The 13,812-nt window shown below is 38.9% G+C and overlaps 1 protein-coding gene across 1 annotated transcript in view; it reads right to left on the bottom strand.

The window, feature by feature from the left end:
* Positions 1-5,454: 5,454 nt before the first annotated feature.
* Positions 5,455-13,812, bottom strand: part of NISCH (nischarin) — a 24,100-nt gene continuing 15,742 nt past the window's right edge. Inside the window, exons 14-20 of the mRNA XM_009995840.1 lie at positions 13,477-13,532; positions 11,660-12,970; positions 11,095-11,269; positions 9,776-9,929; positions 9,069-9,197; positions 8,010-8,171; positions 5,455-6,848 (exon numbers count right to left, since the gene is read on the bottom strand). Coding sequence (XP_009994142.1) covers positions 6,220-6,848; positions 8,010-8,171; positions 9,069-9,197; positions 9,776-9,929; positions 11,095-11,269; positions 11,660-12,970; positions 13,477-13,532 — 2,616 coding nt within the window. The 3' untranslated portion in view covers positions 5,455-6,219. The remainder of the gene's footprint in view (positions 6,849-8,009; positions 8,172-9,068; positions 9,198-9,775; positions 9,930-11,094; positions 11,270-11,659; positions 12,971-13,476; positions 13,533-13,812) is intronic.

The raw sequence follows: 13,812 nt of genomic DNA, 5'->3' as shown, positions 1-13,812 counted from the left end.
AGACTCACAGACTTACCTTCTGAACCTGGCAGTCAGCTGTGGGAGTGAAGCATGCTGCTAAGAAGAAAAAGAGCAACCCAGGAGGATGCATTTTCATGCTGTTACAGGCAGGACCCTTTCCACAAAAGGGGAGGCAATAGAGGCTGCAATTTCTGTAAGATAAGACCGCCTACTAAGAATCAGATCCAAGACAAACCAGAGGTTAAAAGTAAACAAGGAGAGAGCATTTTTGCACTGTGCTCTTTGGCTGCAAAGACTTCAGAAGTGGATCTTCTACTTCTAGCATTACGTCTGAATCAATACCACCTTTTTCTTTCTTTCTATTCTTTTTTTTAAATGCAGAACTCCTTAGTAAAAGGTTTACTGAAAACAGGAACAGCTACGGATTTCCTCTTACATATCAGTTCAAAACAGAAGGAAGGAAATCCTTAGTTTTCAACTAATTGGAATGAAAAGATGTTAACTGTATGCTTAACTGAAGGCAAATCCAAGGGCCAAATTTAAATACCATGAATTCATGAAGAGTAAGTTAATTTCCTTTTACCACCCATGTTAGTATGTCTTCAACATCTCAAACAGAACAGAGACCCAACCACTGCCTATCCCAGAGTGGGCACGAACCAAGTAATGTGGGTGACATGCTGCGCTTCAGAGCAATAGTGTAAGCACAATCCTATCAATCAATCAATCATTTTGGGTAGGCTTTGATACTGATTTAAAATATTTTAGTTTCTCAGCAAGAAAAGCATCACATTTTTCAGGTGCTATGGCAGCACTGGCAAAATATATAATTTTCCAAACACTCTGCTGACAGCTTAATGAATCCAAGGAGCACTTCCACAGTGCTCAGAATAGGAAACCCCCAAACTGAGATTAAAAAAACCCAAACATGCTAGCATGAGGTATGGTCTGCAATTGAATTTCTCTTTTTGAACATTATAAACAACAAAGAATTTATTACTGACAGATTTTACATGGAGTTTATCTCCCTAAGCTACCAAGAGAACCCATAGCACTGAACAGTCTACGGACTGCAGCTGTTAGTAACAAATCCTACTAAGCAAGGAGGCATCTTTTCATTTTTAAGTCATTAATAGTACATAAAGACTCCTACATAGAATCATAATAGGAAGGCACTTTTGGGTTTACGTAACTAATGGAGAGAATGAATAAGTAGTATTTTTTTTGCCCCAAAGATACATGTGCTAATACATAAGAACTGCTGTACTTACTAGTGCTGTTAATTGTGCTCTGCCTCTTCCTCCATCCCACAGAGACAGCCAGCATGATGAACAGCAAGCACTACTATATATCCCGCACCAACAGGAAGCAGATAAGGCACAACCATCCACTGCAACCCACGTGAGAAGTACCAGCCCACAACTCAATCTGACCACTCAGCCACTTGTCCTGTTGCAGAGCAACTGCAGTCCTGGGACCATCACTGCCCAACAAGATGACCACTTTGCCAAGGTCAGACAGTCCATGCAGCTCTGAAAACCATTTGGTACCCTGCAGATCTGTGCAGTGAGGCAGAGGCAACATAGCTCAGACCACTGTGGTAGGATGGCCAAGTGGTAAACGGACAGTGGAGACATTCTTATAGAGTGGGATGTTAGTAGGGAAGCTGTATGATGCTTTCTTTACCTACAGTCATAGTATCAGACTAGCCATGTAAACAGAACAATGAGACTGCTTCTCTGCTCCATGCTACCTGTTAGGTATATACAGCTAGAACAGGCAGCCTAGAAGGATGCTGAGTGCTTGTTGATGGGTGTTCCAAGAGCTGGTTGTATGACACAGGGTTTAAGTTGCCAGTAACGGGCATCCACAGATAGCTTTTAAGGTGAAAATTCCTTTACGTATTGATGAAAGTTTGGATCCTCTAGAGGAACTTATCTAAGACCTGGTGTTTTTTCTGTGAACATTCAGAGTTGAGAAACTGCTGGCAAAAACTACTCAACCTGTTCCATGGAGGGGGTGGAGAAAGTCACCTGGGTAAAGACAGAGGATACAGCTCAACTCTCCCAGCCTCCCTGCCCACGCCACACACTGCACTTTAAAATGCTGGGTCACCAGCCCTACTCTGTGAAGTGTGTGCTGCCCTGGCTGGCTTGAGCAATTTCCTGCTATTGAATTCTTTTGTTTAAGAAGTCTTTACAGAAATTACAGAGACAAATAGAAAGATTTACCATTCAGTCCACCACACAGCTTCAGTAGGAGCTGACCGTTTGATTACATCCACAATAAGAAATGCTTGCAGACTCTCACTCCACACTTCTGGGAAAGCCAGGGAAAAACAATAAAATCTCTTTGCTCTTAATCATGTGTTACAAAGCTGAGTCTGAAGAGGCACTAGCAAATGGTTAAACAGCCCACAAGCCAGAAGTACTTGTGTGTAGGAAGATGGTCTGCTGTACCACACTCAGCGAACACATCTCTGATGCTGTTGGTGCAGAGGCTTGATCACAATCCTGCTTGCTTTTTAAAAAATTTTTCTCTTGGCAAGTTGGAAGGAACAGGAATTTTAAAGTTTGCTGATAAAAGCAAAAAAATAAATAAATAATCAAACATCACACAGCAAGTAGGGGACAGTTTCTCTCTCATATATGCAATGGTGCAATTCCAAGTAGACAGGTAGAGCTGCCTGAGCAGAAGGTTGTTGCGTGATTCAGGAAGAAATCATCATGGCTGCTTAGATCCCACTAGTCCAAAACCTTGAATGGCAGCAGGACAAATGTCAGTATAGAAATGCTACAACTCCTGTCTTTTTTATTGCTATTGACTCCCAGTTCCTTTACACATGCTCCTGCAGTGAAAGTCAGCTCCATGTTCCCATCTCTTGGTTTTACTTTTGTGCCTTTCCCATCTATTAAGCAGTGCTGGGAGAGTCAGGCACCAAACTCTCCACAGATAATCAATATGAATTAGATATCTGCGTAAAACTTTGTCCGAACAGACTGAGCTACTGGAACTCAGCACCTGCTCACATCAGCATGACCAAGGAAGCAGCGTGTTTTCCCATGGTGGTGCTGCTAATCCTTCATCTACCTACAAGATTACCTACAAGGGATAGAAAGGGCCTATAATGTGCTTGACTAAAGCTACAGCAAACGCTTTGACAAGAATTGCACTGAAGTGCCTGCCTGAGAACATCACAGAGATGAGGTGGGATCCCACTACCTCAGTGTTTTCAACATCTTTAACGATGCTGGAAGTTCTCATAATTCTGAGACCTCAAGGTCTGAAGCATGAAGGCTTAAGTGCCTGGCGCACCACAACCACCTACAAAACTGTGTAATTTTGCAGAACTTTCTAAGGAAACCAATTGTGGAAAGCTCCAAGAAATCTTTGAAATTAAACAATCAGCCAATTCATAAAGGTCAAGATGAAATATCACACATTTTCAAGGAAAACGCATTTCAATAAACCCCTATGTTTAGAAACAAAAGATTACACAAGAATTAGACAATAAAGACAACAGGCTGGTGCTGAGGAACAACGGTAAATAAAATTTTGGCTTAACATTGCACTTAAATGAACATAAATTTGTACCCACAAAGCATTGTAACTCTTGCAGGTTTTAACACAGGCAAAAGAGCAGGGCATCAGCTACCTGGTGGCAGAAGACAGGAACTTGTTTTGAGTTTTATTAGGTTCTTTTTCCCCAGGTAAACATGGAGAAAAGTTAAAGCATTAGGGAAGACACTTTACTTTGCACAGCCCATGCTTTACCTGGTGGAGTGTAAAAGATTAGCTATTGAAAAAATGCCCTGAAAATAAATTATTCTGATTGCACCATTGACAAGATAGCTCATGAAAGAATCAAGAAATACTGCAGTATGTATATAATGAACTATTCAAGATTTTGTTTATCTTAAAATGTGTCTACAAAGATCTCAAGGAGGAATTGTATGTTTCTTAAATTAATACTCTGATACAAAGGGACAGAGTTACTGTTTAAAACAGCTGTGAGCTTCAAGTTTAATCACAGATATGTTCTTGCTGCAAAATCTGAAGAGACCTGAACTACTCAAACTATGTAACAAGCAGGGGATTATCCCTGCTTATTCTAATGCAAGATGTTATCATATGTGCTAGTGTATTAAAATACACTTCAACAGCTGGGCTTTACAAACATAACTCAGGTCCATGTGAAGCATAAAGCATCCCTCAGGACAGACCTTACATATAAGATGGAGGCAGGGTTGACTTAGAAACAAGGTACCTGTAACCCTCTGTATGAGGGAAAAATCTCTTCATGTTGGCTCAGATCCCAGGCAGTTCCAAAGGACTAATTAGATTCCTTTTGTATCCATTTAAATTATAAACCATATTGTAAGTGACCTGTTCATCTAGTAAATTCTCAAATGCTTGCAGATCACACTACTGGTGTTGCCACAGGGTCTTAACTTTTACCTACAAGAATTACAAATAAGTGATTAACAAGAGTTAACTTCAGAAAGAACTAATAAAATTCTAAGCTTTAAATTTTATCCCTAAGATTTTTAAGAAGTTTTTTCTATGTAATGACAAATTTAAACAAACACAAGTTTCCTTGAGATTTCAGATTAATAGAAGACCTCTAAAGTACAAAAAAAGTTTTCCCCAAGAGTCTACAGTACCTACACTAATTGTTCAGTTCAGCCTAAGCTTCAGAGGGGCCAGGTTTCCTCTGCTAAACTAAGAGCAGCCCTCGAGTAATACTCCTCAACTACATACTGCAAAACAATTTGACTTTGGCTGCCTGTGTCTGTCACCCTTGGACTGACTGCAACATTCCCAGACTCTGGAGTCCAAAGAGCCCAGCCAAGCTCTCCACCAGAATCCCAGTGCCACTGCAGACTTACAATTTTTTTGAAGAAAGCTTAAAACTTGTTTGGACCAGATCCTGAATAACATGTTTGAAGTTTGCCCTGTTCTGAGTTTCCCTGGTGGACCTCCAGTGGTGTCTGCAACACTAGGTTTTTCTGTGTTTGTTAAAGGAGCATCAACTTTAAGCAACATCAGCTGGCACATACGTATCAAAACTATCCTTCTCTTCTTAATCCCAGTGGACATAGAACAATCTTTTTTGAAAGTCTCAGTATTTGTATTCATAACAGTGAGCAGGGATTTTATTGTTATGGGGGAGGCTAAAACTTGGTGAATGCTAACTTTCAAGTTAAAAATTACAGCTTGGAAAGCAAATCCTTAACTTCTAACAGAGAAGCAAAGGTACTTGAAATACATCCTTAAATTGTGTTTAGAAGCTGTAGATCCTCAGTTTCCATGACTCAGCTCTGTTTCTGGCCCAGTACAAACTTGCTATAGGAGAATAAGCTATTTTCTTCTTCCATCTTGCTGCACTTCACACTACACAATACACTCTAGGAACACAGTATGTGTTGCTCAACTGCCATATGGTATCCTGCAAACACAAGATAAACTGGAATAAAGACAAAGCCAAAAGAAAACTGTCAAATTACACTTTATTTGTATTGACAAAATAGGCAAAAGAAAGATTTTGTATTTAGAGATACAAATTCATTATTTGCTGACAAAATGCTCATATACCCAATGTTGGGTATTTCCACTTTCAAGATGATGCTGAGTGGCTCTTTAACAGGAAATTCTTTATCCTAGAATAAGGAAAGAATGCCCTATCATATGAAACTTATTTCATATGAAAAATCTGTCATCTGCTTGTGGCTCAAATCTTACTGCTAAGTTCATGATTGGCAGCAAATAATTACATTTGGCCTCAAATAAAAACATGTAAAACTGTAAGATCATTAAATAATAAGCATTAGCAGCATACCCAAAATACTTCTTGTACAAAGAACATTGCACTTGAACATACACAAGCATTTACCCTTATTTACACATTATAATTTGTATAGAACAGCAAGTCTGATATATACAGAAGAACAGTGGAAACCTTAACAGCCCTAGACAACAGCGTATCTAGTGTTGACTCCTGAATTTTTCCATACAGTTTCCCAGAATGTCTTATGATTTTTTTTCAATATATACTACTGCATAAAAAACAGACTTTACAAGAAGTTTAGTCCCCAGTTAACAGTTCAGAATATTTCTATATACCTAGTAAATGTTCACTGCAGTAGGGAGCAAGGGAGTCCAGGTTAGCTCCTTATAAAAATCCAGAACTGGGCAGGTGCTATTTAAACACTGTGCTTCCCTTTTAATACACACTGAAACCACTCAGCTGTGCAATATTTACCCAGTGAGCTCCAAAGGCAGTTCTCTGCCACACAGGATCTCCCACTGTCTTGCAAGCAATGAAATTAATTTCTCCCTGCTTTCTGCACTTGGGATAAAGATGTACCACTGTACCTCTCTGCTCCTGCTGCCTTCTTGTTTAACATTCCCCTTTGAGGCACTACTAGTTTCTCCAAAGTGATCCAGTGTTAAATTCTGCATCAAATCTTGATTCTGAACATCATCAAACACAAATGTAAGGGCCTGAGGATATGTCTGATATCCCATAAGCACTCTATCTAAATCCCGGATTCGTCGTCCATCTGTAAGCTGATACTTATCTCTCTTTGGTGGTTCCTTAGCAAATTCTGGTAGTGGGTAACTGATATAATCTTCATCAAAGAGGAACAAATCAGAGCTGGTTAATATAAGTGTTTTAGGTTGAAGCGAACTAGTGTTTTGGACAGAACCTTCAACATGATTTACTTGAAATGCCAACACATACAGAAGGATGTTGAGGGACTGAAGGTTAGTCAAACCATCCATCTTCTCTGCCACTAGAAAAGCAAGGTCCCCAATTTCCTCTTCATTTGGATAAATAAATTTTACTCTGCTAGAATGAATCAGTTCGTAATTCTCCATTTTTCCTGCAAGAAACATAATATACTTCCATTAAGTACTATACAATACTTTCTTGATGTATTAGGATAAGCAACAACCTTTGACAACTGCAGGTGGAAGAACTGAAATTTTGCATCTATTCATATATGGTTTTACGTAAATACATTATTGAAACACATTTTATTTAGATTACAGATCTCTAGTGGAGTCTCTCTTGCATTACCAACATACTTCCCTGCAAATTTCTAACCATGTAACTAATTCAGGGTGTTGGCAGAAGAGTTAGAAGGAAATGCAGCTGGATTACCGTATCAGAGGTTATCCACCTCCCCTGCTTCCTTCCCACTCCCTGGTTCTGAACTCACTGAACACAAAACCCCTGCTTCTTTTAAGTAGAAGAAAGATAGAAATTAAAACAACAAAAAAAAATAAGATTCTACATGAATTCCTTTCATATCCCTAGTCATTGAGCACACTCCTCTGCTCCATGCTATGTTCTGGAGTGGAAGAAGGTTACACTCTTACTTGCCAGTAAAGCAAGTAATGGAGCAAAGCTTGAAGGAAGTATGCCTGTTTTGTTCACAAAAATCAATTGGTCTAATAAAAGTCAATGACTTCCCATCAAAACTTGCACAGTCTGGGCTTACATAGCTTCTCTTTATGACTGTAACAACAGCAATCATCCTTCAGGAAAATGCCATTTTCTTTAGTGCCTTCAACTGGCTTTAGAATTCTATGCAAAAAAGTTTAACCTGATAATGAAATACACCTTGAACAAGTCCAGTTTTCACTGCACTACATTCTCATGGAATGACAGGATTTATTTGACAGGGCAAGGAAAAATGTAACTGTCATTGGTACCTGCACTGCTGACTTGCAAGGTTAGGCTGATACTTGCAGTAATACATAACCTGTATAGTACTGTATAGGAGGTGCTGTTTCTGTTGGACTCAAGAAGCCATCGATAACTTCTCATATGCAAGACTGTTTATATTTAATAATTCTAACACTTAATTAACAAGTTCAGATAAGGCACATGTAAGAAATAATTAAAGTCAGAGAGTTAGGTTTAAGTATCCAATGGGAAGCAATATATAAATTTCCCTCAAAAGAGTTTTTAATCAGTACACTTTAGATGACGCCCCAAGTATGAAGCCTAACTCATGACACGTAGAAAGACCATTTACCTGTGTTTTTACTCCCAAATTCAGAGTAGAAGTCTTTATCTACTGGTTCAGGTGAAGGTGTACGTGCAAGCAATGACAGAACTGCCATAAGTTGCTGTATGAAGGTGTGAGTGTTGTAACTGTCTCTGGTCAGGCAGGTAACTATATGATCTGCAGAGTGTCCTGGAGAGAAGACAGAATATAAACCATTCACACAGCTGCTATGTGGCATTTTCATGTCTTCAACCAACATGCAACTTCCACCAAAAGTGTTTTGCAAGGATTATTTCTCCTAAAAACATTATTATTCAGAAAGCTTTCAAATCCTTGGAAAATACCAGAATCCTTACAAAACCCTCAAAAACAGAAGAATATCTTGATTTAAAATTACGTACAAGTTAACTATTCAACTGTTACTAGACAAGATCAACATTATCACCTTATTACAATTTATCTTATATAAAAAAATGCCCTCAGTTTTGTGAATTTGTTATAACCAAGGTAATTAAATAATTTCCACAACAGAGATTGTTTTTCCCCCTCATTGAGGTTCCAACACAATGAGAAGACATTTTAGAACACAGGAATGTATGGCCCATGTGTACTGGTGGAACTTTGAGGCAAAGTACCAGCCCAGAAACTTTACCCCTGTTTTTTCCATTACATACTGACATAATCACTTTTCATAAACTTTAAGGCCTCCTTTTCCATCCAAAACCTCAACCATCAACTATACAATCTGCAACAGGGACATTACCCTACTCTCTCTTTATTGCAAGCCAAAGCCTCAGAACAACACAAAAGGCTTTTCATTTCCTTTTTGATGTGTACAGGGTTTGTTTTTTAAGCACTTGTGGGATCAATTGATATTAAGCTTCCCAATTACCTCAATTACAAGATGTGACAAGACAGTATTATCAGCCTACTGATACAGCACCAGAAATGTCAGCTTAACTTATTTTAAGAAAAAGTAGTAATACACTTTCATCTTACTAATAAAATATAGACAGTGACCCACCTAAGATAAAACTAAACAGACAAAATAGAACTGGAATAACTGAAAGCACAAGATGTACTCACCAGTAACTCGGAAGTATTGGTCAAACAGGCCAACATTTACTGACTGCAGGTCATTAAGTTTTAGCACAAAGCAGCAAGAGAGGTGGAAAGCACTGTTTTCATAATCTGAGTTTTCTTTGTTCCAAAAATCTGTTGAAAAAAGTCAAAAGAAAAAATAACTAGTCTTCTTTCCATAAGCATAATTTTTATATTAAAATCTTATACCTATATCAGACTTGAAGAAATTAAGAAGCTGGGAAAAGGGGCTAATGATTTTTCAAGCAACAAGTAACAGCCAAATGTCCTTGTTAGAAGTGTTCCTTTGGATAGCTGTCACATGCCAGATTTAAAGCAGCAGATGCATTAACTATTCACATGAACTGAATGAACACCATGAACTTCATTACCCTTCACTAACCATTTTGGTTATGAAAGGGCCTTTAGCTACCCAGGTCATGCTAGGGACTATGAAATGACATCTGAGAAAAGCACTCTCACAACAGCACATGGAAGGGTCTGTCTGGGAAACAGCCATGACTCAGGGCCCTGTTTTTTGAACATAAAAGCCACACACAAGTACTTTGCATGTAGTGGCCTGTGCCAGTGTCTCCCTCAACTAGAAGGTCCAAATCAGAGTATTGACCAAAACTGGTACTTAAACTCAGGACAAACACACAGATAGGGATTAAGTTCATAACCTCATTAAAGCATCAAAATAGCTATCCTACCTGACTGGTGCTCATCAGCATGAACAAAAGAATCATCCAACAGAAAGTAAATAGCTTTTGTTGAGAGAAGCACACAAGCCATCACTTCCACATTGGGAGTCTTGTAAAACAGAACTGAAGACCACATGAGATGCCTCAGCTCTTCATTTTCCACCTAAGATGTAAATTTAATTTGATAAATCACTTGCATACTTCAGTATTTCAAATAGCTTCATCATCTTAGAGGCAGCTTTAGACTACCAGAAAAATTTCAAAATCTGAAGCATTTGAACACACTACAAAGAGCAGAAATTCACCTCAAAGGTGCTAAATGCAGCAGCTTTGAGGTGAACACAATAGTAGTTACTGAAAACGTCTTGCATTGATATAAAGAAATTCTTCAATTGGGGTCTAATTATTCCTTGTTTTCTGAATAAAACTAGGAAAAAGAAAATGACCTAGTGCATAAGTCTTTCTAGAAGAGACACTGCAGACAAAATTTTGATCAACAGGTAAGCAGTGCACCCCAAGCCATAACAAGTCTCTTGAGCCTTGAGATGTTACTTAGGGGTTGATATTCAAAGATCCTTAGGAGACAACAGCAGCATAGCTTGCCACTACAGCTGCTCTTCCAACCAGGCACCTTCTCAGCTTCTAGCTTGATGAGCTTACTGCAAATCCTCAAATGAGTCTCCTACTCTATTAGCTTCTCCTGGTGTAAAGAGAGAAGCATAATTTAACTTGTGCTTACTTAAAAGATTTGGAAGCAAGGTATGGGAATAGAAGTCTCCGTTTCTCAACAAGTTTTCAATTGACATTTGCACTCTGAACATGATGATTTACCACTCAAAAAGCTACATCATGAATTTAAGTAAGATTTGTGCTTTTAAATGTTACAATCCCCACACAGACTATGAATGTTATTCAGATTTTAAGTGTATCTGCTCATGTTTCTGGAGCACCTACAGCTATGCACGTGTTGTGTTGTCAGACCCATTTATTGACCAAGCTAGATACCATCACAAAATAATTCCACTTCAGTAATTTTCTTTCCTTTTGTAAATTTAAAGAAAAAACAGGAGCATTCTTGGAGTAATCATATATTTGAGACATGCACTACTGTACTCTCCTGTCCTGCATCAAGGACCCTGAAGGCAAAATATGCCTGGCAGGATTCCAATCACTGTAGCAGGGCACCCAAAATGGAGTAACACAAACAAGTTTTTGACTAGAAAGCTTCCAGGTTTTGCAGAGATTAACTCTTGTAGTTTGATCAATACAGTTTTTTAAATACTAGTACCAAAAGGCATATTGTTACACTCATGGGCTAGGCACAATACCTCTGCAATGTTGCCATGGAAAAACTCTACTAGGTCATTTCCTTTCAGCCTAGCCACATACTGCAGAGACACAGAGACATGAAGGTGAACGGGAATCTGGTTATCTTCTGTTATCTTCTGCAGAAGAAATTCAGATGGATATAAAGATGACAGTGTCAGATGAGGCTTGCAAAAGCTGGAAGAGATCCAGAAGACAATCAAAATTGAAGGAAATACACAGCTCTTCCCCTACAATAATACTTTCTTTAATTCAGAAATTAGGAACAGGTAACTTATATTCTTAATAGTTTACTTCAAAATATTTCTCTTGAGCATAGCTGTCCATTTGCCATGACCTCAGCTTCCAAGCATATGAAACAGCAAGTCTCCTTTCATAGGAAAATCCATTTTATGTTGCAACAACAAAAAGGGTAGACAAATACAGTCCAGGAAAACTACCCATATATACTAAAGACTAGCAGAATGAAAATATATTTCATCAATACTAGAGGCCAGAAGCAATTACAACAACTGCAAACACACTGGCTAGGTCACAGTGCAACAGACCTTTTATGGGAATTGTTACCTTGCTGATTGACCATGTCTGTGGGCCTCCACAGCGTGATTTCTTACAGCATCTGATTTGCTTGAAGCTTTGAAAATAATAATAGTCTTAACATCCTGCAGGAGTGTCCTTAGAAGACTGTAGATTCTTAGGAAGTGGAATTTCTCATGAGGTAGAACAAACACTGCTGTAACAAATTTGTATCCAACAAGCAACTCCAGTACATGCCCATCCAAAAACGAACCCTTCTGCTGGATGGACCCATGAGTTGGATGCAACACAAGTGATGCCAAGGGAATCCTATTCAGCTTAAATACACTTCCCAACTCTTCTGGGCCCACCCTTTTACCTGGCAGTAAACTGAAATCCACCTTTACTATATACAAATGCTGGGGTGTTAGAATTATCCAACATGGATGGACCACACAGGGACCCTGGTCAGAAGGTTTATACACACAAGAATAAAGTGCAGAACACAAAACATTTTTTGTTGATGCTTTGCCAGCTGACTCTGGTCGATGCAAGACTTCCTGATTATTGGTTTTATTCCCATAAACAAGATATGTTGGGAAACAACCTTTTATTTCAACATCTTCTGTTGAAATGCAGTTCAACTCCACAAGCTGACAGAGAAACTCTTGGAGGTTTGCTTTTCCACAGTACAATGAGCAACTTGGTAACACTGATGTGTAGTGTTGAGAGCAACATGTGTGTAAACAGGAATAAAAGTCTTGAAGATTCTGGGAGTCTGAAACAACAAGCAAGCAGTTGTCACTGTTTTTCAGCTTCAGTGTTAAACAGATTTCTGGTAGGAGAAAGCCAAATTCTGTTAAATCAGTATATGGAAAACATGCCATTAGTTTCAAGGCAGAAGGGATGTGCTGGCAATTTTCTTTCAATTCCTGAGGAGGAATCTCAAACACAGCAAGCACATCATCAGTCAAAACCAAACAGGAAGCAAACTGCCTGAGTCCTTTGTGAATGTGAATAGAAAAACTCCAGAGAATTTTGACTATGTCAACACTCTCTACCACTATGTTGTCAGACGATCGAGGATCTGAAGTAGTGCTGAACTCAAAAGTCTGATCTCCTTCATGAAGTCCCATTTCAAAATATCCATCTTCTTTCTCTGTGGTTCTGGAATCATCCAGTGGGCTTCCTTTATTCTCTGTAAAGGAGGGGAGTGATCTCTGCACAGTCTGCACTATCAAGGCAGAAAGGTACTGGATAAAATCTTGGTTTGTGGCAGTGTATGACATACAATTAAAAGGCAAGATGACGGTGTCGCAGGGGTCAGGCACCACACTGGGCTCTTCCTCTGAACGATCCAAACTTCAAGAGAGATATAAGCCACAATAAGGACAAGCTTGAGTTTAAGAACAGTCATAGCTACCTAAGATTGATTCATGGTGCTGCTTCTCAGAACTTTGAGGTTTTACTCTTGTTACCACAGTTAAGTCAGTGTGATTTTGTCAACCATCTTTGCACTGCACACAGCCCTTGATTTTTTCAAGGCTGGTAGAGCGCAATTCTACAGGAAGTGAAAACTAATGTTTAACTCATCCATTTCCCATTCCCAATAATCATCCCCTTACAAGCTCAAGCACTTTACTATACACCTATTGCTGGTTTTGAAACTAACAACTATATTCTAGGATTCAACAGTCAAAAACCTTACAGCATGAAATTGATTTTCATTTATGAAGGGGTTAAACCAGAGACAGTGAACAATGCAAGGAAGCATTCTGCCTTAAAGGCTGGGTGTAAAAATGCAGCATTCACTGCTAGTACCCCAAAACTAACAAGGATTTAAACGAAAATGTATATATCTAGCATACCACATATGATGACCACTTCCATACTCTTTACATGAATCCAGTAGAGAGGCAGGTTCCTACGGAGAAGGAGAAAAGATCAGGAAGCCATCTGCTATTTATAGCAGCTGTCAGAGTTCAGTACACATGAACACAAAATGAATGCTGGCTCCTGTGTACAGCACACTACAAATTTTTACTGAAAAAGTAAAAAGCTTCTTTTACTGAACAGGCAAAAAAATAAAGGAATTTGACAATTCTACTGGTAGCAAAAAAGATTTCCCCATGTCTTGCTGTTGCATTCCTTGAAGCCACACAGATAGAGTGCTACAGAAGTTATGAAACAGCAGGGATTTGGAG

Source organism: Chaetura pelagica, unplaced genomic scaffold, assembly GCF_000747805.2.
Source record: "Chaetura pelagica isolate M959 unplaced genomic scaffold, ChaPel_1.0 scaffold114, whole genome shotgun sequence".
NCBI classification, from domain to species: domain Eukaryota; kingdom Metazoa; phylum Chordata; class Aves; order Apodiformes; family Apodidae; genus Chaetura; species Chaetura pelagica.
The sequence above is the reverse complement of the archived record's forward strand: the minus strand, read 5'-3'. Positions and strand labels throughout refer to the sequence as shown.